At 43.8% G+C, this 24,992-nt stretch overlaps 1 protein-coding gene across 1 annotated transcript; it reads left to right on the top strand.

The window, feature by feature from the left end:
• The first annotated feature begins 9,021 nt into the window (after positions 1 to 9,021).
• On the top strand, positions 9,022 to 24,229 carry LOC137037992 (solute carrier family 35 member E2A-like). Its single transcript, XM_067412425.1, has 9 exons — positions 9,022 to 9,326; positions 12,225 to 12,549; positions 16,753 to 16,888; positions 18,209 to 18,336; positions 18,877 to 18,997; positions 19,097 to 19,150; positions 19,292 to 19,364; positions 21,167 to 21,312; positions 23,844 to 24,229. Exons 2-9 carry the CDS (start codon positions 12,270 to 12,272, stop codon positions 24,088 to 24,090), a joined length of 1,185 nt encoding a protein of 394 aa, XP_067268526.1. The 5' UTR covers positions 9,022 to 9,326; positions 12,225 to 12,269; the 3' UTR covers positions 24,091 to 24,229.
• Positions 24,230 to 24,992: the final 763 nt, after the last annotated feature.

Genomic DNA, 24,992 nt, shown 5'->3' with positions numbered 1-24,992 from the left:
AAATGTTTAGACCCTTACTGATAAGTAAATCTAGAGTGTGTCCACGATTGTGTGTGGGTCCATTTACATGCTGGGTCAAATCAAAAGTGTTAAGAACAGTCATGAGCTCTTTTGTTGTACTGGATTCAATATTATCTATGTGAATGTTAAAATCCCCAGCAATAGCAAAACAGTCAAACTCTGAGGAAATTATTGATAACAGTTCTGTAAAGTCCTCAGTGAAACCTGCAGAGTATTTCGGAGGCCTATAAATAATGATAAGCAGGATGCGTGGAGAATCTTTTAACACAATACCCAGATATTCTAGAGACAAATAATCACCAAATGATACTTGCTTACATTGATAGAAATCTTTAAAAAGAGCAGCAACACCCCCACCTCTCCTAACAGCTCTGCAGACACTCATAAAAGTAAAGTTAGGAGGGGCTGCTTCATTGAGGACTGTTGCTCTACAGTTTTCTTCTAACCACGTTTCATTCAGAAGCAAAAAATCAAGGTTGTTTGTGGTTATTAAAGGGGGGGTGAAATGCTGTTTCATGCATACTGATCTTTTTACACTGTTAAAGACTTGGAATCCCATACTAAACATAGACAAAGTTTCAAAAGTTAAGGTGGACGTTTGATGGGAGTATTTCTTTGTCAAAAATACTACTTCCGGTTAGTCATAAGTTTCGGCAAGTTTTTTGAGATCATGCGTCCCCATTGACGTTAGTGGGGGCGGAATTTCCTTGTATGGGCCTTACGGACAATTCTACCGGAAGCGCGTGAGAGAGAGCGAGGGAGAGAGCGAAAGCAACAGCCTACGCCCATCAAAGCGCTGGTTTGTAGATTGCTGGACAGGTGACAATTACACATAATGTCACCAAAAAAGTGCGTTTTTGGTTGCCAGACCAAGACAGTCTTGCACAGATTCTCCAAAACCCCGCGTTAAGGCAACAGTGGATGTAATTTGCTTTTCCGGATCAGCAACTGAGTTGCGCGAATGTTTATATCTGTTCGCTGCATTTCGGTGCCGACTGTTTCACAAGGCCCAGCTCGACGCCGCATTTTCCCAATCGCCTAATGCTGAAGGATGGAGCAGTCCCAACGTTAGAAGGGTGAGTGAGACTGCTTCAAATGTCTCTACACAAACCACGCGTAAACACACAAACACACGTGCACAACTGCACTTCCCACATGTACACCTTCAAAGACAAAAATACGACGATATAATTCAAGTATAAATATGTAAATAACACAAGCCGCTAAGCATATTATATAGTTAGTGTATAACTTGTAACTTACCACATACAGACGTCCTGCTCTAGTCGTTTTTGCTGCTGCTCCTGTTCAACTGCAGCCTCTGGGTCTGATTCCGGATCATAGATGTATGGCTGTATCTGATTAAAAGCCATATTTTTATTTTGAATAAAGTTTTTTTCCCGCTGTTAGGGATGACGGACTCGACTCAACACTACAGCGCTGCTGTACACGTCATTATTTAGCTCCGCTCACACGACACGCCCCCACCCGCTCGGCTTTTTTCGGAAAGACTCGGAACAGCGCATATTTCTTATATAATTATTAAAAAAATAAAGACTTTTCGGAGATATGCAGGATGCAATGCTACTCTATAGGTACTCAAGATTGACATGACACTGACTGAAACTGAGTGTTTCACCCCCCCTTTAAGTCGCTGACTAGGAATGATTTGTTCTTAAGTGAACAGATGTTTAAAAGCGCTAACTTAACAGTAATAATTTTTTCACCCACATTAGTCTCAGTTTGGCAGGTAACAGGCAGCAGATTATATTGGTTTATTAAATGGCCTGACAAGGCCTTAGACTTTCTTTCACTGATTGCGACTTTTTGTGCGACTTTTTTCGACTGATTGCGCTTTAATGCTCGCCTCTGGCCCGAGATCATCCTCTCCCCCGATCACCGTTGCCAACAACACCGATTCCACCTCATTCCATTTTTTTAGCAGGTTGAGGTGGTATATTTGACGTGCCCCGTTCCTATCGGATCGTATCACTTCATAATCGAGCTCACCTATCTGTCGTGCGACCTCAAACGGCCCCTGCCACTTTGACATTAATTTTGAGCTCGACGTTGGGAGTAGAACGAGCACTTTCTCTCCCGGTGTGAATTTGCGTAGTTTAGTACCCCTGTTATATGACCGGCTCTGGCGGTCCTGGGCTTGCAACAAATTCTCCCTAGATAGCCGCCCCAATGTGTGGAGTTTTGTTTGCAAGTCCATGACGTACTGAATTTCGTTTTTGGCCAACGAAGGCCCCTCCTCCCAAGTTTCTCGTAGGACGTCCAGCACCCCCCGTGGCTGCCGACCGTAGAGAAGCTCGAAGGGGGAACACCCCGTGGAGGCTTGAGGGACCTCGCGCACAGCAAATAAGAGGGGTTCTAACCACCGATCCCAATTTTTGGCGTCTTCCTGTACGAATTTACGGATCATGGATTTAAGAGTGCGATTAAATCGTTCGACCAAGCCGTCTGTTTGTGGGTGATAGACGCTGGTTCGAATGGATTTAATGCCCAATAATCCGTACAATTCGCTTAACGTGCGTGACATAAACGCCGTGCCTTGATCAGTGAGGATTTCCTTCGGAATCCCCACCCGGGAGATTAAACGAAACAGTGCGTCCGCAACGCTCTTCGCCGAGATGTTGCGGAGAGCCACTGCTTCCGGATATCGTGTTGCGTAGTCCACGATAACTAGCGCAAAACGATGTCCGCGTGCGGATCGCTCTAATGGCCCGATGAGGTCCATCGCAATTCTCTCGAAGGGGACCTGCATTAATGGAAGGGGGCGCAATGGCGCTTTTGGGGCGGCCAGTGGATTCACCAACTGACATTCCGGACAAGACGCGCACCACCTGCGCACATTGTCATGAATGCCTGGCCAAAAAAATCGGGTCATTAAACGATTCAGCGTGGCCGCCTGTCCCAGGTGGCCCGCCATTGAGTTAGAATGAGCCGCCTGGAAAAGCATTTCCCGGCGGCTCTTTGGTACTAACAGCTGGGTTGTATCTAGCTTTGTCTGAGTGTCTTGGGTCACTCGATACAACCGATCCTTAATTATGGCAAAATATGGATACGAGACAGGCAAGGCAGGTTGGAGAGACTGACCGTCAATCGATCGGACCTGTTGGAAGGCATTTTTGAGGGTCTCATCTTGTGACTGCTCCAGCGGAAAGTCATCGCGGTCCGAGAGAATCAGTCTCTCGACCCCGCTCGGTTCCGCTGAAGCTGTCCTCAAGGGTCCCGTCTCAGTCTCCCCAAGCTGCACTCGCGCCGCCCCCCTCCGCGCCTTCTTCTCCCAAGCGGCATCCGCGCATAACGACCCCAATAACGCCGAAAAGGCGGGCCAATTTGTCCCCAGAATTAGCGGATGCCGGAGGTGTGGACTAACCGCCACCTCTACACTATGCTTTTTCCCCCGAAATTGTATCGTGACCGGGACAACCGGGTATTCCACCACATCCCCGTGCACACACCGCACCTTAACCACGCGGCTTGTATCCAATGCCCCAGGCTGCATCAGGCTTTGATGGATCGAGGTTTGGTTACATCCTGAATCCACCAAGGCCTGATATGTACCCCCCTTGATACTCACAGGAATTTGGTACTCTCCTGCTTGATCGGGGGTGGTCCGCTGGACGTCCGGGATCCGGATCATTGTTCCGATGTCCATCATCGGACATCGGTCCACAAAATGATCCGGATCGCCGCACCGCCAGCAGGCCAGCCCAGGCCTACCCGCCGCCCCGGTGGCGGGGAGTGGGTTGGAGGATGAGCGCGGAAAGGGGGCGGAACCAGAGCCATTGTCACTACCAGCCCCCAGCGGCCCCGCCCCCCTGGGCGGGACCCGCGAACTCCCAGACGGTCCAAGGCCCATCCCACCCCGGCCTCTGGGGGGGACGCGAGGAGGGCCTGGAGGGCGGGACCTGGGGAGAGGGACAGGTCGAGAGAGAGAGAGAGAGGGGGGAGAGAGAGAGGGAGAAGTTAATGGGGGTGCGCCGACCCCCGGGCACGCCACCAGGTGGTCCTCCGCCAAGTTGATGGCCGTCTCCAGCGACGTGGGCCGGTGGCACTGGACCCACTCGGCGGTCTTCCTGGGGAGCCGAGTGATAAACTGCTCCAGCACCACCAGATCGACAACATGGTCCACGTCGCTGCCGCCGGCCAGAAGCCATCTGCGGCACTCGTCCCGGAGCTGTTGGGCCAACGCGAAGGGTCGACCGGACTCACCGCACTCCAGGGACCGGAAACGCTGACGATGTTGCTCCGGGGTCCGGCCGACCCGCTGAAGGATGGCCTTCTTTAGATCATCGTAGTCCAGGAGGTTCGCGACCGGTAGTTGTTGCGCGGCCGCCTGGGCTTCTCCAGATAGTAGGGGGATGAGGCGCACCGGCCACTGTGCCCGGGGCCACCCGCAGGCCTCCGCGGCTTTCTGGAATAGATCGACGAAGGCCTCCGGGTCGTCTTCCGGCCCCATCTTCTGGAGGGGCACATGAACCGGTGCGCTGGCCCGTGCGGCGGCCTCGGCGCGGACCTCCCGGTCCATCCAGCTCCGGAACCGCTCGCGGTCCTCTTGCTGGCCTTGGACGATCGCCTCGAAGCGGCGCTCCTGTTCGGTCCGAAGGTCCAGCAACGCCTGGTGGTGTTCTTGGTGGAGGACCGCGAGGGAGTTGATGACATCCGCAAATGGCGAGGCGGAGGGCGTTGTCATGGCGGCGGCACTGTCCTACTTCCTTCCCGGGTTTCAGCACCAGTGTAACAATGTTCGTGAATGTGAGGAAGGAAGAGGACACGGGGGTCGGCTAGATGGTTGTTGCTCTTTTATTTTGTAACTCAATAGTCAAACACACTCAATAGTGTGGCTTCTCTCAGACTCAAAACAATAGCGATCACTTCCGGGTCGGCACTTCCGGCTTCCGGCAACTCAGTCTCTGTATGGGTTTGGCAACAACCGTCCTGACTCTCTCTCTCCCTGGTCTCTGGTTCCGCTGGTGTTTTATCCCGTCTCCGCGCTCATTACTGGAACAAGAGACAGGTGTTATTAATCTGCGTCCAACCCACTCACTTACCGCTCGTCCCGCGGCCCTCTCTCCCGCTGCAGACCTCGCTGAACCACGCCCCCCTTGCCACAGATAGATAGATAGATAGATAGATAGATAGATAGATAGATAGATAGATAGATAGATAGATAGATAGATAGATAGATAGATAGATAGATAGATAGATAATCAAAGATAGATAGATAATCAAAGATAGATAGATAGATAGATAGATAGATAGATAGATAGATAGATAGATAGATAGATAGATAGATAGATAGATAGATAGATAGATAGATAGATAGATAGATAGATAGATAGATAATCAAAGATAGATAGATAGATAGATAGATAGATAGATAGATAGATAGATAGATAGATAGATAGATAGATAGATAGATAGATAATCAAAGATAGATAGATAATCAAAGATAGATAGATAGATAGATAGATAGATAGATAGATAGATAGATAGATAGATAGATAGATGGATGGATGGATGGATGGATGGATGGATGGATGGATGGATGGATGGATGGATGGATGGATGATCAAAGACAGATAGATAGATAGATAGATAGATAGATAGATAGATAGATAGATAGATAGATAGATAGATAGGAAATCTGTTTGATCTTTAGGATCATAATTCATAATAATGTGTGTGTGTGTGTGTGTGTGTGTGTGTGTGTGTGTGTGTGTGTGTGTGTGTGTGTGTGTGTGTGTGTGTGTGTGTGTGTGTGTGTGTATGTGTGTGTGTGTGTGTGTGTGTGTGTGTGTGTTCACTCTTGATCATGATATGAAGATCAGAATAAAAGCATCTGTTGATTGTGTCTCATCAGCTCCTGTGATTCTGGATCCAAACACGGCTGATCCTCATCTCGTCCTGTCTGATGATCTGACCAGTGTGAGATACAGCGGGAATGATCAACCTCTTCCTGATAATCCAGAGAGATTCGACTTTTATGAGTGTGTTCTGGGTTCAGAGGGTTTTAACTCAGGAACACACAGCTGGGATGTGGAGGTTAAAGAGAGTTCACTCTGGAGTCTTGGAGTAACTACACCATCAAACCAGAGGAAGGGACGGAGTTTCTTCAGGACTGATGTCTGGAGTGTGTCGTATGGAGTTTATTATGGTTATGGTTTTCGTGTTAAACAGAAGCTTGATCGTGTGAGAGTGTGTGTGGACTATGGCAGAGGAACGGTGTCATTCTCTGATCCTGTAACTAACACACACCTACACACATACACAACCTCCTTCACTCACACACTCTTTCCATTCTTCAGGTGTTATGACTCTCTGAGGATCTTAGCGGTCAATAGTCAGTAAACGTCACTCCTGTAGGTCTGGATCTTCCTGCTTTCATCAGTTTCCAATATTTAATCCATATCTCATGAGTGAGAGCTGTTGATCTGAATATCAGTCTGGTGGCTGTGATTGGACCGTTATGATCACATGACTGATATCCAGCACTACAGCAACACTCAGATCAATATATATCAATTATAAATCATATTTTCTTTCTTGTATTTCATCAAATCACTGAAGCAGTAAATTCTACATCTGCACATTTTCAGTGTTTGTTCAACATGAGACTAAATGAATAATTATTTCAGTTATAGAGGAGAAATGATCGTTTGTTCATGAAGTAAATGGATGTAAAGGTTAATGTTGAATGATATAGAAATACTTGATTCAGCTGTTTATAAATCTGATTCTCTGACACTAATAGTGATAATCTATTGAACTGTGTTTTAAATAAATAAATACTACCTATAAATGTGATTGTGTGGTTTAATTTTCATAATGAAAGATTAAATGTTTGTGATGATAATTAGGGTTTAAGTCATGGAAACAATACTTGTTCAAAATGAGTGGGAACCCAAAATGTTTATTAAAAGTTCTGAATGAATGTAAAATAAATGAATAAATGGAGGAATAAGAGAAGAGTTGCTAATGTGAAGTCAGTCCTCAGACTTCAGCTTTACTGACATCTAGAGGTCAAACTGAGCGACTGACTCTAAACCTCAACGGCTTCATCACATCATGACAGTCGACAATAATAAGAAACAGTCCAGATAACAAAAGATCTGCTCATTATCTTAATGTCTCACAGCCGGAGGATTTATTGATTTATTTGACGTGTCATTGATGTAAAATACTCATCAGATATTCTCTGTAAATTAAAGTGACCAGATTTCTGAAATGAAAACCGCTGACATTTCCTATTTGAGTGGTTAAAATATATCAAAAATATCGCTGAAAACTCATTTATTATCTATAAATTATCTATTAAAGTTTTTTTAATTGTTGTGTGTTCCCTGTATTAGTATTAACATTAATAATTATTAGGATATATTTTGATTATTAGGATTTTTGGTCTGGTTTTAATACAATTCACTACGCTTGCAAACACACACACACACACACACACACACACACACACACACACACACACACACACACACACACACACACACACACACACACACTGCCCCTAAACCTACCCATCACAGGAAACATTCTGCATTTTTACTTTCTCAAAAAAACATCATTTAGTATGTTTTTAAGGCCATTTGAATTATGGGGACATTTGATATGTCCTCATAAACCACATTTATAGAGTAATACCAGTGTAATACCCATGTAGTTATACAAATTTGTGTCCTCATAAACCACATAAACAGGCTCACACACACACACACACACACACACACACACACACACACACACACACACACACACACACACACACACACACACACACACACACACACACACACAGGCCCTAAACCTACCCATCACAGGAAACATTCTGCATTTTTACTTTGTCAAAAAATTCATCCTGTATGATTTATAAGCCTTTTGAAAAGGGGGCAGAGTTGGGCAGAAAAATGGGCAGAGTTGCCGCTGGCTGGTCCCCACAATGTAATATAAACAAGGGCACTCAGACACACACACACACACACACACACACACACAATGAAAACGCTTAATAGTAACATTGTAAATATCAACTAGTTCAAAACATTATAACAAAATTATGACTTGAAACACATTGAAAAAATACAATTGTGTAAATATGACAAATGTTTGTTATAAAGCACATACAGACAGTATTACTTTAATTTAACATGACATTAATTCAAAGTTTTAGGATTATTGTTAAAACGGCTTGCCATATTGAGCACTGCAGGTGTGATGTCACTTTGTAGGCCAACCGGCGGTTAGCATCACGCTAGTTCCCTCGAGAAAAACCCAATAAGATTTTCCCATTGGCTTTTGGATTCTTGCACGTTTTGTCCATCAAGATCATTTTCACAGATGAACACAACCTTTATAAACTAAGCCTGAACGCAGTCTCCAGAAGTAAAAGGCTAAAGTTAGGCTATGAACGGACGACACCACGGTCACATGACTTCAGCGTCACCATCGCTCATCTTCCCACAACTCTTACAGTTTTTATCTCAAACATTATTCCAGAGCGTTTGAGTTAGAATCGTTTATAAGAGCACAATTAGGAGCATAATGAGGCTGTAAAAGCTCGGCGTGATGGCGTTTAATGTCCTCGACAGCCTCATTAGACACTTGTTTTTCAAGACATGTAACAGCTAAAAATAAATAAATAATCACAATACTGATGTATCATAGAATAAAATTTGAAAGTGTCTTCCACAGACCACAGAACTTATTTTAGCCATTTAACCAAAAACCCATTGACTTCTAGGACGAGGGACCAGCCTATTTTGGGGACGTTTAAATGTCTGCTAAGCAAACCCTGTTGCACCCTGTTATAAGGCACATTCAAACTGTATTACTCTGATTTACCATGAAATTACTTTAACTTTTTATAATTAATGTTAATACGGCTTGCCATATGTGTGGACTAACGGGTTCCTAGCCAATGGAGACAACTTCCGGCCTGCTAGACCTGTTTTTTTTAAACTTCCTTCCGCAACTTGACGTCCATGCAGTTTTTCCAGTCAAAGCTGCGCTCCGATTGCGCAGAGCGTTTGAAAACAAAAGCATTCGGTCGCCTTTCTCGCCGCCGCTTCTTTGTTGCACTGCGCAGACTCACGCAGCTTAAGCACAAACATCAGGAAAGAAGATCTGCGCACACTGGAGTATCAGTTAAGACGTGTCGATAAATCCCGATACACACACACACACACACCTAAACTTCAGCCACTGCTTCCATGAAAGAGTGTGAAACAGCTCCGAGGATGAAGCCTATTTCGATGCGGCTTAAATGTCTTGAATGAACACATTGGGTAGAGTATCATGTTTTTATTTCGCAATACCGTTTCATAAGGACAGAACTGTTGTTCGCACTGGGCATGTCTAATCTTAACTCATCGGTGTCATAAATGACTGTTCTTTATCTGTATTGTTTAATATAAGGTATACACAATGAATGTATCCACATGCTTTTGTATTCATACATATCCATCATACCTATAGTATTTGGAGTACATCTGATAAATTAAGTTGGCATGAAGTTGCTGTAGTTCTTCTCTATTATGACTTAAATCGAGTGTAAAGGGGAATTGTTTGGATGGTTGTGGTTTGCTATTGGTGGATCTCAATGCCCCGCCTTTGCGCCATTAAACACGTCATCAACTCCTGCTAGAGGGAGGGTATTGAAACCCATTATAAAGCTGATATTCGTGGCTCATCTGCTCGCCTGTATGAAGTGTAAACTGAGTGTGATGTTTTAATATCACTGTTTTAGTGCATTATGGCACTTTAAGGCTGGGTTACACTAATGCAGATTCTTCATCCTCCATCTGCTGCTCGATCAGCTCTAAAGCGCTTTACTGCGGAATTAATGTTTAAAATAACGTGGTGCAGTAACTCGATTTAAAATAAAGCTCATAAACAAATCCTTGATTAGCGTTAAACTTACTTCATCGAATCCTTATTGGTGCAACTCAGCCGATAGTGTTTCACGTTAAGTGTTTAAAAGCGTCCCGCTGTGTTTAGTGCCTGAAATACTGCAGCTCTATATGATCATAAGTGCTCAGGACGTGCATCTTGTTCATGTAATTTTGTTTTAATTGCAACTTTTTATTTCTGAATTCTGACTTTATAACTCGCATTGTGAATTGTGAGATAGAAAGTCGCAACTACTCTTTTTATTTTTTTATTTAGTGGCGTAAACGGGCTTCCATAGCCCCGTGACTAGGCCTGTCACGATAACAAATTTTGCTGGAAGATTTTGCTGCTAAGAAATTATTGCGATAAATGATAATATTGTCGTTCTGAGACCATTTTCATCTAAAACAATGATAAGGGCATACAAATTTTCAAAGATCAATAAACTTTAATTTCTAAAGACTATTTAACACTGAAAACGGAAAACATTTTAAATAACCACTGTAAATGAACAAAACAACCAAAAACAATAAAAGCAATGGACTCTGAGTCTGTATAAAAAAATGTGTTTAAATAATTACCAAAATCAGTAAAATGGATGAAAACTGCAGCAGATGATTGTGTTTTAGGAGCATATTAGGGGCGGCGGTTCACTAAACCCACGGTTCGGCTCGGCTCTTATCGCGGTTTTAGGCTCAAGGTTTTCCGTTCTGTACGGTTCTTGTACTTTAGCATATGATATATTAATTATCCTCAATTTAGGATATAGTATGGAAAAATATTGTTGTATCATAGCCTAATCATGCACAAACTGAGCTTGACCATCTCTGAGGAAAGGGATATTTTGATACAGCGAGAGAAGACATTGATGACATGCTTTTCATTTATTTGGCAAAAGGAGAATGTGTATTTCTATCTCTACAGGACCTCATGAGCCTTTAGCACACAAAGACTGAACTGAAGAATTAACTTGCGTTTATCAAACTTCAGTGTAGCTTTAAGCCTCGTTCATACACGACGCGTCCGCTCGAGCGCGGGGCAAAAAGGACGTCATTGTGTCGTTGTGCACGTCAAATTTTGTAAGTTTGCGTGTGTCTCCGCAACCGAAGAGCCATGAGTTCCAGACGAATCTGCTGTCCGAGAATGACGTCTCCTCACGCCGCACCCGGTCTGCGCGTCGAGTATACACACCTCCCCAAACAGACGAGGCGCGCGCAGTCAACGAGAGAGACGAGGAAAACATAAAGCATGCGAATGGCAATTATCACGGCCGGAAAAATTATCGAGCTCATTTTTTTATTGTGCGATTAATATCGGCTATCGAGACAGGCCTATCCGTGACTGAACTGAATAAAGACCAGGCGTCTCATTTATAAAACTCTGCGTCCTAAAAGTTTTCAGATTTATAATCAGATTCCAGAACCTGCGCAAAATTCCCTTCATAAACCATGCGTGCGCGGAAGATTGTGCGTACATCCCCACCTCGTCTCCTCCCAGAAATATCCATATATGGCGCTTACAACGCCTAGTTTTAATATGCATATCCTCATCTGCATATCATTTGCATATTCATCCGCGTGACACCAGGTTCAGCGGCGCGAGACATTAGGAAAATATGAGATACGTGTGCCGTCACATTACATTGCTAACAATCATTCAGTAGCCTTGCATATGAATAAATAAATTTAAATAAGAGAACGTTTTACTCAATCTTTTCCTCTGGCCAAAGAGTATTTTTAATTGCCTTATCATTTTAATGAGACAGACAGGCCTTATTGCGCTTATTGATCATTATTTGTGTGAAAATATGAGTTCTGTTATGATCATACGGCAAGCTGTAGTTTAAACATTAAAACACGTGTTCAAAAGCAGCACATCCACTACAAATATTTCTATTTATTAGAATATTATACATTTTTATAATTAAATTTATGATGATAATTTTATGATTATTAATTTCTGGTAAATGAAGTGATAAACATTAATGAGACTGGCACGCGTGTGTGTATCAGATGTAAAAGCACTGCAAAAAATCCTCTTCTTATTTAATATTTTTTGCAGTGCTGTGTTTAAGATTAGGATTTAAAGTGCTTTTCCTTTATCTGCTGCTCACAATGTCCGTATTCATGGGCCAGAGTTTGTGTACTTGCACAATTTTCACGTGAATTAAATTTTTTTTATAGATCCCAACCATATCCGGGCCTGTTTTGTGCGTATGCGGCGCTCGAGCCCTGGAGTTTTGCACTGGAATGCTGTGATTGGGTTAAACTCAGCTCGTGTGCCTGTGTTTGCAGATGCCGTAGCATGTAAAGTCTCCTTGGTTTGTTCCTCCTGGAGTTATGACGGGTAACGAGCGTTCGGGGAGATCCTCCTTCTGGCCCTCGTTCAGCAGCTTTCGGCCGCGCCCGGACCGGGTCTCGCTGTCCCGCAGCGAGAGTTCACCGGGAGAGCCGGTGCTGAAGATCACCATCACCGAGACCACGGTGATCGAGGCGGAGGCCGGAGTCTGGAACTCCCGAGCGCTGACCTATCTGGCCCTCTGGTACTTCTTCAGCTTCTGCACGCTCTTCCTCAACAAGTACATCCTCTCTCTGCTGGAGGGAGAGCCGAGCATGCTGGGTAGGTTTCTCAACACTGTTTGTTAACGCTGATTCTAAAACAATGATAGGTGTAATACACCACTGTCGAGAAAAAACTGAATTACGAGAAAAAAATCTGAATTAAAGGGATAGTTCAGCCATAAATGAGCCTGATGTTGATCTGCTGACCCCAGGACATCAACATGTAGGTGTGTGTGTTTCTTCAGGAGAACACTAATGAAGGTGTGTGTGTTTCTTCAGGAGAACACTAATGAAGGTGTGTGTGTTTCTTCAGGACACAAATGAAGATGTTTAACTCAACCGTTGCTGTGTGTCGGTCATATAATGATGTGAATGGGGAACAATTCTATGAGAGCAAAACAAACATGCTTAGACAACACACACACACACACCCTGCTGCTCGTGACGACACACTGATGTCTTAAGACACGAACCGATCGGTTTCTGTGAGAAACACAACAGTATTTGTGTTATTTTACCTCATATCAGATGAATCTCATCTAGTGTTCCCATCCGCTATTACTGCCGTCTGATGAGGTCAAACGGGCGCAATTATAGATATATATTAGGGATGTCACAATACTTAGTACTCGGTTTTGCATTTAATTAATTATTTCCATTTCTCTCCGTTTGAAATATTCCTGTCAGTTTATTTCGGCTCTGTTTGAGTTAGTCTATGAGTCTACGCGCTGATATGAGCAGATATCCAATCATATGCACTAAAGTTAGGGGGTGTTAGCCGCGTTTTAAAGCCTTGCCGGTTAAACATTTCTTTGGCGTGTATGCACTGTTTTGCATTGAGCGCGCGCACTAAACGTCTGTCACACACAATTACTGGACAGTCTTACTGCGCTAATACTGTCAAACACACACACGGTTAACATATAAACACAGTCGGTTATGTCTAAAGTGAAAGTAAAATCGTGTGTGTGTGTGTGTGTGTGTGTGTATATGAGATGAGCAGGTCTTCAATTGACAGCAGCAGCCTATAGTGAACCGATTGTCCTTAAAGGGACAGTAACCTCTAAAATGATGTTAAAGCAGCACTGGGTAACTTTTGCTCTCGGGGTCCCCCTACAGTTGGGAAAAAATAATGTCCTCAGCTACTGTCGTTAGATCTGTCCTCCTCCATCAGGGGATGCAATCACGCGTGCATTTGTTGACATGACAGCCCTGATAGCCCTGAACTAGTGATGCGCGGGTCGTCTCATAACCCGCGGGCCCCGTATGTCTATTTAATGGTCGCGGGTGCGCGGCGGGTTGTAAAGATATATACAGTGGTGCGGTGCGGGCCAAATAACTTCATAAAAGCGTCCCGCGGGTCGGTGCAGCACTAACAGTTCCCCTGAACACTGCAGGAGGAGTTCACATGCAGGTGTTCTTCTGGCGGCGCGTGGGAAATGTCTTCATCCCAGGTACAGTCAGTGGCATATGCTTCAGCATGTCATATGAATATCATTTCATGGGTTTTATTTTTTTCAAACGCCAAATAATCACGATGCTCACGTTTCCAAGCCAGCGTCATTATAGTAGTCTATTGGTTAGCGTTTTACAGAATCTATATGATCCTTCAGTTCAGTGTTTGAGTGGTCGGTAATCACCATAACAAGCAGGACAGCATCGGTCGGGCACGCCTCCTTCAGCTCACGCCGACGAGCAAACGCTGGTCACATGTTGATCCTCGTCCGGCCTTTAATCACAGCACTCTCTCGTTTCCTCTTATTGCTTTCCTCCAACAAAACCTTTTCTTTCTTATTTGTCTGTGCTGCTTCGGACATGACTATATTATCCGACGAACAAAGTTGGGCTCGCACGTCCGAATGTAAGGAAGTGTGTGTGTTGGTGGAAGTGACGTATATGACGTAAAGCAGTCGAATTCTGTAGTTCTTTTCTTTTTCTCGGGTTACTACCCGAAACCCGAAGTTTAAAAGTACGATTAAAAACGAGACAGACCCCATCAGGCTATGGCAGACGTGTCATTCAACCTATTGTAAGTCGATTTATCATCACAAGAGTCTTGAAAATATATTATGAAGGTTGAAAAGTTACCTAGTGCTGCTTTAATAAAAAAAGACCTTTAATACAGTAGCTTTTAATAAATGTTGTATATTGAAGACTATGTAGTTTTAATTTAAGCCTGCATTTATTAATTCAATTTCATATTTAAATGCTGCTGTACATCTCTTTTTTTTTTGTACTTATTTATTTTATATTATACAACACACTGGGACTGTGTGTACAAGGGTTTTTTAGGTAAAGTTTTAAGTTTAAGTAAGTGTTTTCAAGTCTTTTAAGTAAAATAAAGAAAGAGTATTGCAATAAAAACATTTTCTCCTTAACCTTTTTCTGTTCCTGTCGCCTAAGAATAGAATAGCAAAAAAAACGAACCGAACCGAAACACAGAGGTATGTGTTGAACCGTGGACTAACTGTAGTGTTGTATCCCTAATATATATATAGAAAGATAGATAGATAGATTCCTCATTAGTGCCTGCACGGATCAGCAGAATGAGGCATCTACATAATATATATCTATGATCGCGCCAGACATACATACTGTTGTGTTTCTCACAGAAACCGATCGGTTTCCTACATTGTAGTACATCCTCTCTCTGCTGGAGGGAGAGCCGAGCATGCTGGGTAGGTTTCCCAACACTGTTTGTTAACGCTGATTCTCAAACAGTGATAAGTGTAATAAACCACTGTTTGGCAAACAGAGCGAATGGCCTGAGGGAACTTGGCCTCATTCCACCCAAAATAAAAAGTAAAAACATTTTCCCAAGTGAAATAACGAGGAAATAATGTTACATTTCAATGAAATGTGTCAGTCCTGCATTATAAAGATGCACATTATTTTAATGATAATGAAGCACATCTACCCCATACTGGGTGAAATACTAAAAATCTCTGTATTTTTTTGGTTGAATGCCGATGTGTGTCACTTTATACAGTTCTTTCTGATTCACACAGTATTGACACACTGCAAAAAATGCTCTTCTTATTTCGTTTTTTTTTCTTGTTATATTGTGTTGGTCCCCCTGACCCGTCTCTGATGGACTCCTCTAGACCCCTGAAGGTGTGCTGTGGTATCTGGCACCAAGATGTTAGCAGCAGATCCTTTAAGTCCTGTAAGTTGTGAGGTGGGGCCTCCATGGATCGGACTTGTTTGTTCAGCTCATCCCACAGATGCTCGATTGGATCGAGATCTGGGGAATCTGGAGGCCGAGTCGACGCCTCAAACTGGTTGTTGTGCTCCTCAAACCATTCCTGAAGCATTTGTGCTTTGTGTCAGGAGCATTATCCTGCTGGAAGAGCCACAGCCACCAGAATACCGTTTCCATGAAAGGCTGAACATGGTCTCAGCAATGCTTAGGTAGGTGGAGCGTGTCAAAGTAACATCCACATGGATGGAGGACCCAAGGTTTCCCAGCAGAACATTGGCCAAAGCATCACACTGCCTCCGCCGGCTCGCCTTCTTCCCATAGTGCATCCTGGGGCCATGTGTTCCCCAGTTTGAGCTCCAGTAGCTCGTCTGTTTGATCGGACCCCACGGGCCAGCCTTCGCTCCCCACGTGCATCAATGAGCCTTGGCCGCCCATGACCCTGTGGCCGGTTCTCCACTGGTCCTTCCTTGGAGCACTTTTGATAGATACTGACCACTGCAGACCGGGAACAGCCCACAAGAGCTGCAGTTTTGGAGATGCTCTGACCCAGTCGTCTAGCCGTCACAATCTGGCCAAACTCGCTCAAATCCTTACGCTTGCCCATTTCTCCTGCTTCACACACATCAATTCTGAGGACTAAATGTTCACTTGCTGCCTAATATATCCCACCCACTAACAGGAGCCGTGATGAAGAGATCATCAGTGTTATTCACTTCACCGGTCATAATGTTATGCCTGATCAGTGTATAATAATACTTCCAATAAGAGACTTAAAGAGAGTCTTCTTTTTTAATTACTGAGTGTTTAGTTGTCGTTAATAATGCCTGAAATGTATATTAGTTAGGCTAGTTGTTTTTGCTCTTTGGTCTGTTGATTTGTCTTCAGCTACAATAAAATGTGTTGCAGTAAGGCTGAGAATAAATGTGAATGATTTCTTAAAAATGTTTACCTTATTGGAAACAAAACTAGGAATCAATATAATGTTTTTGTGAGATGAACCCATATAACTAGATGTGCAGTGAATGTCTGTAAATATTCTTTATTGCGTCTGTGGTTTAGGTGCCGTCCAGATGCTTACCACGACGGTCATCGGCTGTGTGAAGATGTTCGTGCCGTGCCCGCTGTACCACCACAAGTCCCGCACTGAATACCCCTCCAACTTCCTCATGATCATGCTGTTCGTGGGCCTGATGAGGTGCGCTTGCCCACACACACACACACACACACACACACACATACACACACACACACACACACACACACTTTTCAATTTTCTATCCCCTTACACTGCCCCTAAACCTACCCAACACACACACATACACACACGCGCGCACTACCCCTGCCCCTAAACCTACCCATTACACACACACACACACACACTCTTCAATTTTCTATCCCCTTACGCTGCCCCTAAACCTACCCAACACACACACACACACACACACACACACACACACACACACACACACACACACTCTTCAATTTTCTATCCCCTTACACTGCCCCTAAACTTACCCAACACACACACATAAGCCCCTTTCACACTGCGATTCCGGCAAATACACGGATAATGCGACCCGGCATTTGTTCCCGGGCCGCTAGATTTGGTCCATTCACACTGCCAGTGAAATACCGTAATATGTGTGCTTTCACACACAACGCTTAACGGTCCCGGGTCGAGTTGACGCGTGACATCCGGATGTGACGTATAACGGCGAGCGATCTCCGCTTCAGCGCGGATAGTAAGGAGCTCCGTGGTCTCGACTTGTGTCCAGTTTGTGCTCATTTCTGCTTGTTTAATTTTAGTTTCTTTTGTATCCGAACACTCTCTGCGTTTAAAACACCGACGAGCTCTTCTGGCACTGCAGGGTTGTGTTATTGAAGAAACAAGCTCTAGGAGTCGCACGATAACTACGCACACGTTGCGGCATTAGTTTCGGCTTTTGTTCACACAGCGCTCGTCCCGGGTCGAACCCCGCAATGTTACTAGGTCCCCGACCCGGGTTCAATTCGGTAATCAATCCCGGGACGTGGTTGCTTTCACACAGAAGGAGACCCGGCAATGCTCCGGGAATATTGCGGGACCCACGTCCAGTGTGAAAGGGGCTACACACACACACACACACACACACACACACACACACACATACACATACACTAAACCTACCCATCACAGGAAACATTCTGCATTTTTACTTTCTCATAAAAACTCCTCCTGTGTGATTTATAAGCCTTTTGTAAAGTGGGGCCATGGGTAATGTCCTCATATTTCACCCTCTCCTGTAATACCTGTGTCATACCCATGGCATTATACACATTTATCACAAAAACAAACACACACACACACACTATATATATATATATATATATATATAGATGCAGATGAGTGTGAGATATGAGGATTCATGTTGCATATGTGTGTAAATATCATGAACATGTTTGACTTGGCTGATAGCGATCTGCTGTGGCTCTGAATGGACTCGTTCTTCCGCTCATTCCTCCTCTTCCTGTGCAGGTTCACCACCGTGGTGCTGGGTTTGGTGAGTCTGAAGAATGTGGCCGTGTCGTTCGCGGAGACTGTGAAGAGCTCCGCCCCCATCTTCACCGTCATCATGTCCCGCCTCATCCTGGGGGAATACACAGGTGCGGACTGGAGCCTGTCCAACTAATGACACACACACACACACACACACACACACGCACGTCTCTGAGATCGCTCTTATAAGGAGTGACTCAAACACCTCTCACGCTGAAGGAGAGACCACAGTATGGAAGATCGTTATCATTTTAAAACATTAAAAATTTAACTGCAACTTTTTTTCTTGCAATTGATTTTTTTTCCTCGTAATTCAGATTTTTTACGAGAGAAAAAAAATCTGAATTGCGAGGAAATATTTTTTAATTATGAGGATTAAAAAAAACAATGACGAGGATAAAGAACAAAATTAAGAGGGAAAAAATAGAGAAAACAAATCTGAATTATGAGAAAAACAAGCTTTTGATACTCTTAGCACTCTGATGACTGTGTGTGTGTGTGTGTGTGTGTGTGTGTGTGTGTGTGTGTGTGTGTGTGTGTGTGTGTGTGTGTGTGTGTGTGTGTGTGTGTGTGTGTGTGTGTGTGTGTGTGTGTGTGTGTGTGTGTGTGTGTGTGTGTGTGTGTGTGTGTGTGTGTGTGTGTGGCAGGTTTCTGCGTGAACATGTCTCTGATTCCTGTGATGGCGGGTCTGGCGCTCTGCACTGCCACTGAGGTCAGCTTCAACATGCTGGGCTTCTCGGCTGCGCTCTCCACCAACATCATGGACTGGTGCTGCTCACATACACACACACACACACACACACACACACCCTTCACAAACAGACGCCACCCTCAGCCCTAGTCTAATGCACTCTCTCCCTGTCTTAGCTTACAGAACGTGTTCTCCAAGAAGCTGTTGAGTGGGGACAAGTACAAGTTCAGGTGAGAGCTATTGATTTCTCCTGAAAGAGCGATATAATCACTGTTGATTTCTCCTGAAAGAGCGATATAATCACTGTTGATTTCTCCTGAAAGAGTGATAGAGTGGAGTGTGTTGTGATGCTCTGCTGGTTTTGTCTCTAGTCCTCCAGAGCTGCAGTTTTACACCAGCGCCGCTGCAGTGCTCATGCTCATTCCTGCCTGGATATTCCTGATGGTCAGTCACTGTTCACACACTGACCACAGCACAGCCATGTTCACACACACACTGACCACAGCACAGCCATGTTCACACACACACACTGACCTCAGCACAGACATGTTCACGTACACACTGACCACAGCACAGACATGTTCACACACACACTGACCACAGCACAGACATGTTCACACACACACTGACCACAGCACAGACATGTTCACACACACACTGACCACAGCACAGACATGTTCACACACACAATGACCACAGCACAGACATGTTCACACACACTGACCACAGCACAGACATGTTCACACACACACTGACCACAGCACAGACATGTTCACGCACACACTGACCACAGCACAGACATGTTCACACACACACTGACCACAGCACAGACATGTTCACACACACACTGACCACAGCACAGACATGTTCACACACACACTGACCACAGCACAGACATGTTCACGCACACACTGACCACAGCACAGACATGTTCACGCACACACTGACCACAGCACAGACATGTTCACGCACACACTGACCACAGCACAGACATGTTCACGCACACACTGACCACAGCACAGACATGTTCACGCACACACTGACCACAGCACAGACATGTTCACACACACTGACCACAGCACAGACATGTTCACGCACACACTGACCACAGCACAGACATGTTCACACACACACTGACCACAGCACAGACATGTTCACACACACACACTGACCACAGCACAGACATGTTCACACACACACACTGACCACAGCACAGACATGTTCACACACACACTGACCACAGCACAGACATGTTCACACACACACTGACCACAGCACAGACATGTTCACACACACACTGACCACAGCACAGACACGTTCACACACACACTGACCACAGCACAGACACGTTCACACACACACTGACCACAGCACAGACATGTTCACACACACAATGACCACAATACAGACATGTTCACACACACACTGACCACAGCACAGACACGTTCACACACACACTGACCACAGCACAGACACGTTCACACACACACTGACCACAGCACAGACACGTTCACACACACACTGACCACAGCACAGACACGTTCACACACACACTGACCACAGCACAGACATGTTCACACACACACTGACCACAGCACAGACACGTTCACACACACACTGACCACAGCACAGACATGTTCACACACACACTGACCACAGCACAGACATGTTCACACACACACTGACCACAGCACAGACACGTTCACACACACACTGACCACAGCACAGACACGTTCACACACACTGACCACAGCACAGACATGTTCACACACACACTGACCACAGCACAGACATGTTCACACACACACTGACCACAGCACAGACATGTTCACACACACACTGACCACAGCACAGACATGTTCACACACACAATGACCACAATACAGACATGTTCACACACACACTGACCACAGCACAGACATGTTCACACACACAATGACCACAATACAGACATGTTCACACACACACTGACCACAGCACAGACATGTTCACACACACAATGACCACAGCACAGACATGTTCCCCATTGGCAGATTATTTATCTTATTTTAAGCAAAAACTCTCTTCATTTTGGAGTTATTTTTCCCCAAAACAAGACAAAAATGTGATTTTCTAGTAAATACTTCTTGTTTTAAGAATTGTTAGATATTTAGACTGATACAAGACAAAATTACTAAGTAAGAAAAGCATTTTTTGCAGTGTGTTAACTGTTGTGACGGTGTTGATGGTGTTGGTGTATCCCGCAGGATCTGCCGGGTTTGGGGAAGAGCGAGCGGAACTTCAAGCTGTCTCAGGATGTGGTGCTGCTTCTGCTGTTCGACGGCGTCCTCTTCCACCTGCAGAGCGTCACGGCCTACGCACTCATGGGCCGCATCTCACCCGTCACATTCAGGTGCGGCACCAAAAAGAACAAAAAATGAAGTCGGGAATCTTGGTGTGATTTCAGGGTGTGTTCACACTTGTCATGTTTGGTTGGATTAAAACGAACCCTGGTGCGATTGCTCGGTTAACACTGCCATCTGAACCCTGGTGCGCACCAAACAAGCGAACTCTGGTGCGGTTCGATTGATATATGAACGCAAGACGGACCAAAGACATGTAAACGAACCAAAAACAGGACGTAATGTCACAAGATGTCAGCTGATTTGATGACGGAAGGATCAGTGTATCCAAAATGAATAACGTTAACGTTAGAGGGCAAACGTGGAGCAACGAGGAAGTGCCTCATCAATATTTGGTCCGACATGTTTCGAAAATGCTAGAAAAACGCTCTAAAAGCATCCCTGGTTCTTCTCATCAAAGGACCTGCAGTCTTGCTCATTTGACTCAGAGAGGACAGAACGGCCGTCTCTTTTCTGCACAACGGAGGGAATCCTGGAGCTGTTCTGAATGTTTTGAACATTTTATGAGCTCTTCATGAGTTCTCAGCGGGTAAAGATAATGCCATATGTATACGCATAAAATGATGGCGTTTAATCAGCACACAGCGTTGTTCTGAGTGTTCCGTAAGCAGCTCCTCCGTCATATAAGCCGACCAATCAGGTTGTGAGCGTCTCCCTGAGCCTTTGGTTCGGTAACTATAGGTTCGCTGTTAAAAATGCCCGTGTGAACGCTAAGCGGACCAGGACTATATGTTTTGTTTTTGTTTTTTGGTCCGGACCAAACGAACCAAACTAACCGAACTACAAGTGTGAACGCACCCTTAGAGTCAGACCTGAGTTTCAGTAGTCATGTCAAAGCAATAACTAAATCAGCATACTATCATCTGAAAAATATTGCAAGAATTAGATGTTTTGTCTCCAGGCAAGACTTAGAGAAACTGGTTCACGCTTTCATCACCAGTAGGGTGGACTATTGTAACGGCCTTCTCACCGGCCTTCCCAAAAAGACCATTAGACAGCTGCAGCTCATACAGAACGCTGCTGCCAGGATTCTGAGCAGAACCAGAAAATATGACCATATCACACCAGTCCTCAGGTCTTTACACTGGCTTCCAGTTACATTTAGGATCGATTTTAAAGTACTATTACTAGTTTATAAATCACTCAATGAGCTGGGACCTCAATACATCGCAGATATGCTGATTAAATACAAACCCAACAGATCACTCAGATCAGCAGGATCAAGTCAGTTAGAAATACCAAGAGTTCACTCAAAGCAAGGAGAGTCTGCCTTTAGCTATTATGCCAGCCGCAGTTGGAATCGGCTTCCTGAACAGATCAGATGTGCTCCAACAGTAGCCACATTCAAATCCAGACTCAAAACACATCTGTTCAGCTGTGCATTTACTGAATGAGCTCTGAGCACTGTACGGCCGACTGATTCCTTATCTTATCTGTGCATCATCTTTTATTCTTTTATAACTGTATTAGTTGACCTTTGTTCTTATATTTTGGTTACAGTGCAAACAATGCTCTTCTCAATCAGTAATTTTATCTTGTTTCTAGTCTAATATCTTAAAATTCTTAAATCAAGATGCATTTACTAGTAAAACAATATGAGATACTTAACCTTTTTGCTTAAAACAGGCCAAATGATCTGCCAATGGGGTGAGAAAAATAATCTTATTTCTGATTGAAATCTTGTTTCTTGTTTCCGTCCCAATCAGAAATAAGATTATTTTTCTCACCCCATTGGCAGATCATTTTGCCTGTGTTAAGCAAAAACTCACTTCATTTTGATATTTCCCCCCAGAAAACTAGAAAACATTTCTCGTTATTTTACTTATTTAATGAATTAATCTTGATTTTGACTGAAAAATACTAAATAAGAAGAGCATTTTTTGCAGTGTGTTGTTATTTTATATGTTCATCTGAGTTAAATAGGATGAGTGAAAGATAGGTTTGATGGAAATAGCAAGTTTGACAAAAAGATTTGAGTATAAAAATGGGTTTAACAAGAAGGTTCTTGAGTAAAAATCAGGGAATAGTGATTAAAAAGGATGTCACACTGCAAAAAATGCTCTTCTTACTCAGTAATTTTGTCTCGTTTCTAGTCTAAATGTCTAAAAAGTCTTAAATCAAGAGGCATTTACTAGATCAGTAAAATGACAGATAAAAATATATTTTTGATCAGATGATCAGATAAAAAGATATTTTTCAAAATGATCTGCCAATGGGGTGAGAAAAAAAATCTTATTTCTGATTGGGATGGAAACAAGAAACAAGATTTCACACAGAAATAAGAAAAATATCATGCCGTTTTACTGATCTTGCATCTTGAATTAAGAATATTTAGACATTTAGACTAGAAACGAGACAAAATGACTGAGTAAGAAGAGCATTTTCTGCAGTGTGGCTGGCATCCAGGCTACTTTGACTTGCCATTGGGTATGAAATGTGCAAATAAACTTTCCTTGCCTTGCTTACGTGATGAGCACACACTGAGTGTACTGATGCTGTGTGTGTGTGTGTGTGTGTGCAGCGTGGCGAGCACGGTGAAGCATGCGCTGTCCATCTGGCTGAGCATCATCGTGTTCAGTAACCCAATCACCGCGGTGTCTGCGGTGGGGACGGTTCTGGTGTTCGTGGGAGTCCTGCTGTACAACAAGGCCAAGCAGATGCAGAGAAACACGCTCATCCAGCACGCTCTCGACCAATCAGCTGAGCCCGAGCAGAAGCATGTGACTCACGCCGGCCACGCCCAACAGATGACGGAACCGCTCTGCTAAAGCTCGGCTCTCACAGGGATCATGCCTTATATAATAACTGTGGTTTTGGGACACAATTCTGCTTTCTGATGGTTTACTGACAACCAAAAGACTTCAAGAGACGTTTGCAATATTGTATAGAGTGTGTCTACATGAGTGCGAGAGACTCCACCAGCAAATATCCAGCTCACATTGGATCTTAACTGCAAAAAATGCTCTTCTTACTTAGTATTTTTGTCTTGTTTCTCATCCAAACATCTAAAAATTCTTACTAGACAAGCAAAAGTAATTGTCTTGTTTTGGGGAAAAATAACTCAAAATGAAGAGAGTTTTTGCTTAAAATAAGATAAATAATCTGCCAATGGGGTGAGAAAAATAATCTTAATTCAAACAGAAAACAAGATTATTTTTCTCACCCCATTGGCAGATTATTTATCTTATTTTAAGCAAAAACTCTCTTCATTTAGAGTTATTTTCCCCCCAAAAAAGACAATATTTTTGCTTGTCTAGTAAATGTTTCTTAATGTGAGAATGTTTTGATATTTTGACCAGAAACAAGACAAAAATACTAAGTAAGAAATGCATTTTTTTGCAGTGTAGTTCACCCAAAAATGAAATTCTGTCATCATTTACTCGCCCTCATGTTGTTTCAAACCTGTGAGTTTCTGCTGAACACAACAGAAGATATTTGGAAGAATGTTTGTATCTAAGCAGAGAGAGCAATCATTGACTACAATAGTTTTTTCCCTACTATGGTAGTGATTGTTTTTTTTTTAATCTGCTTTATTACAAACATTCTTCCAAATATCTTCTGTTGTGTTCAGCAGAAACTCACACAGGTTTGGAACAACATGTGGGCGAGTAAATCATGACAGAATTGTCATTTTTGGGTGAACTATCCCTTTAAGATCAAACTATATTTC

This window comes from Pseudorasbora parva, chromosome 13 (assembly GCF_024679245.1).
Source record: "Pseudorasbora parva isolate DD20220531a chromosome 13, ASM2467924v1, whole genome shotgun sequence".
Classification (NCBI taxonomy): domain Eukaryota; kingdom Metazoa; phylum Chordata; class Actinopteri; order Cypriniformes; family Gobionidae; genus Pseudorasbora; species Pseudorasbora parva.
This window is presented reverse-complemented; position numbering and strand designations above follow the sequence as displayed.

Coding starts and splice junctions, on each gene's coding strand:
- LOC137037992 (XM_067412425.1), top strand. CDS start 12,270: ATGACGGGTAACGAGCGTTCGGGGAGATCCTCCTTCTGGCCCTCGTTC. Junction 18,337..18,876: donor CATCCTGGGGGAATACACAG/GTGCGGACTGGA, acceptor TGTGTGTGGCAG/GTTTCTGCGTGAACATGTCT. Junction 21,313..23,843: donor ATCTCACCCGTCACATTCAG/GTGCGGCACCAA, acceptor GTGTGTGTGCAG/CGTGGCGAGCACGGTGAAGC.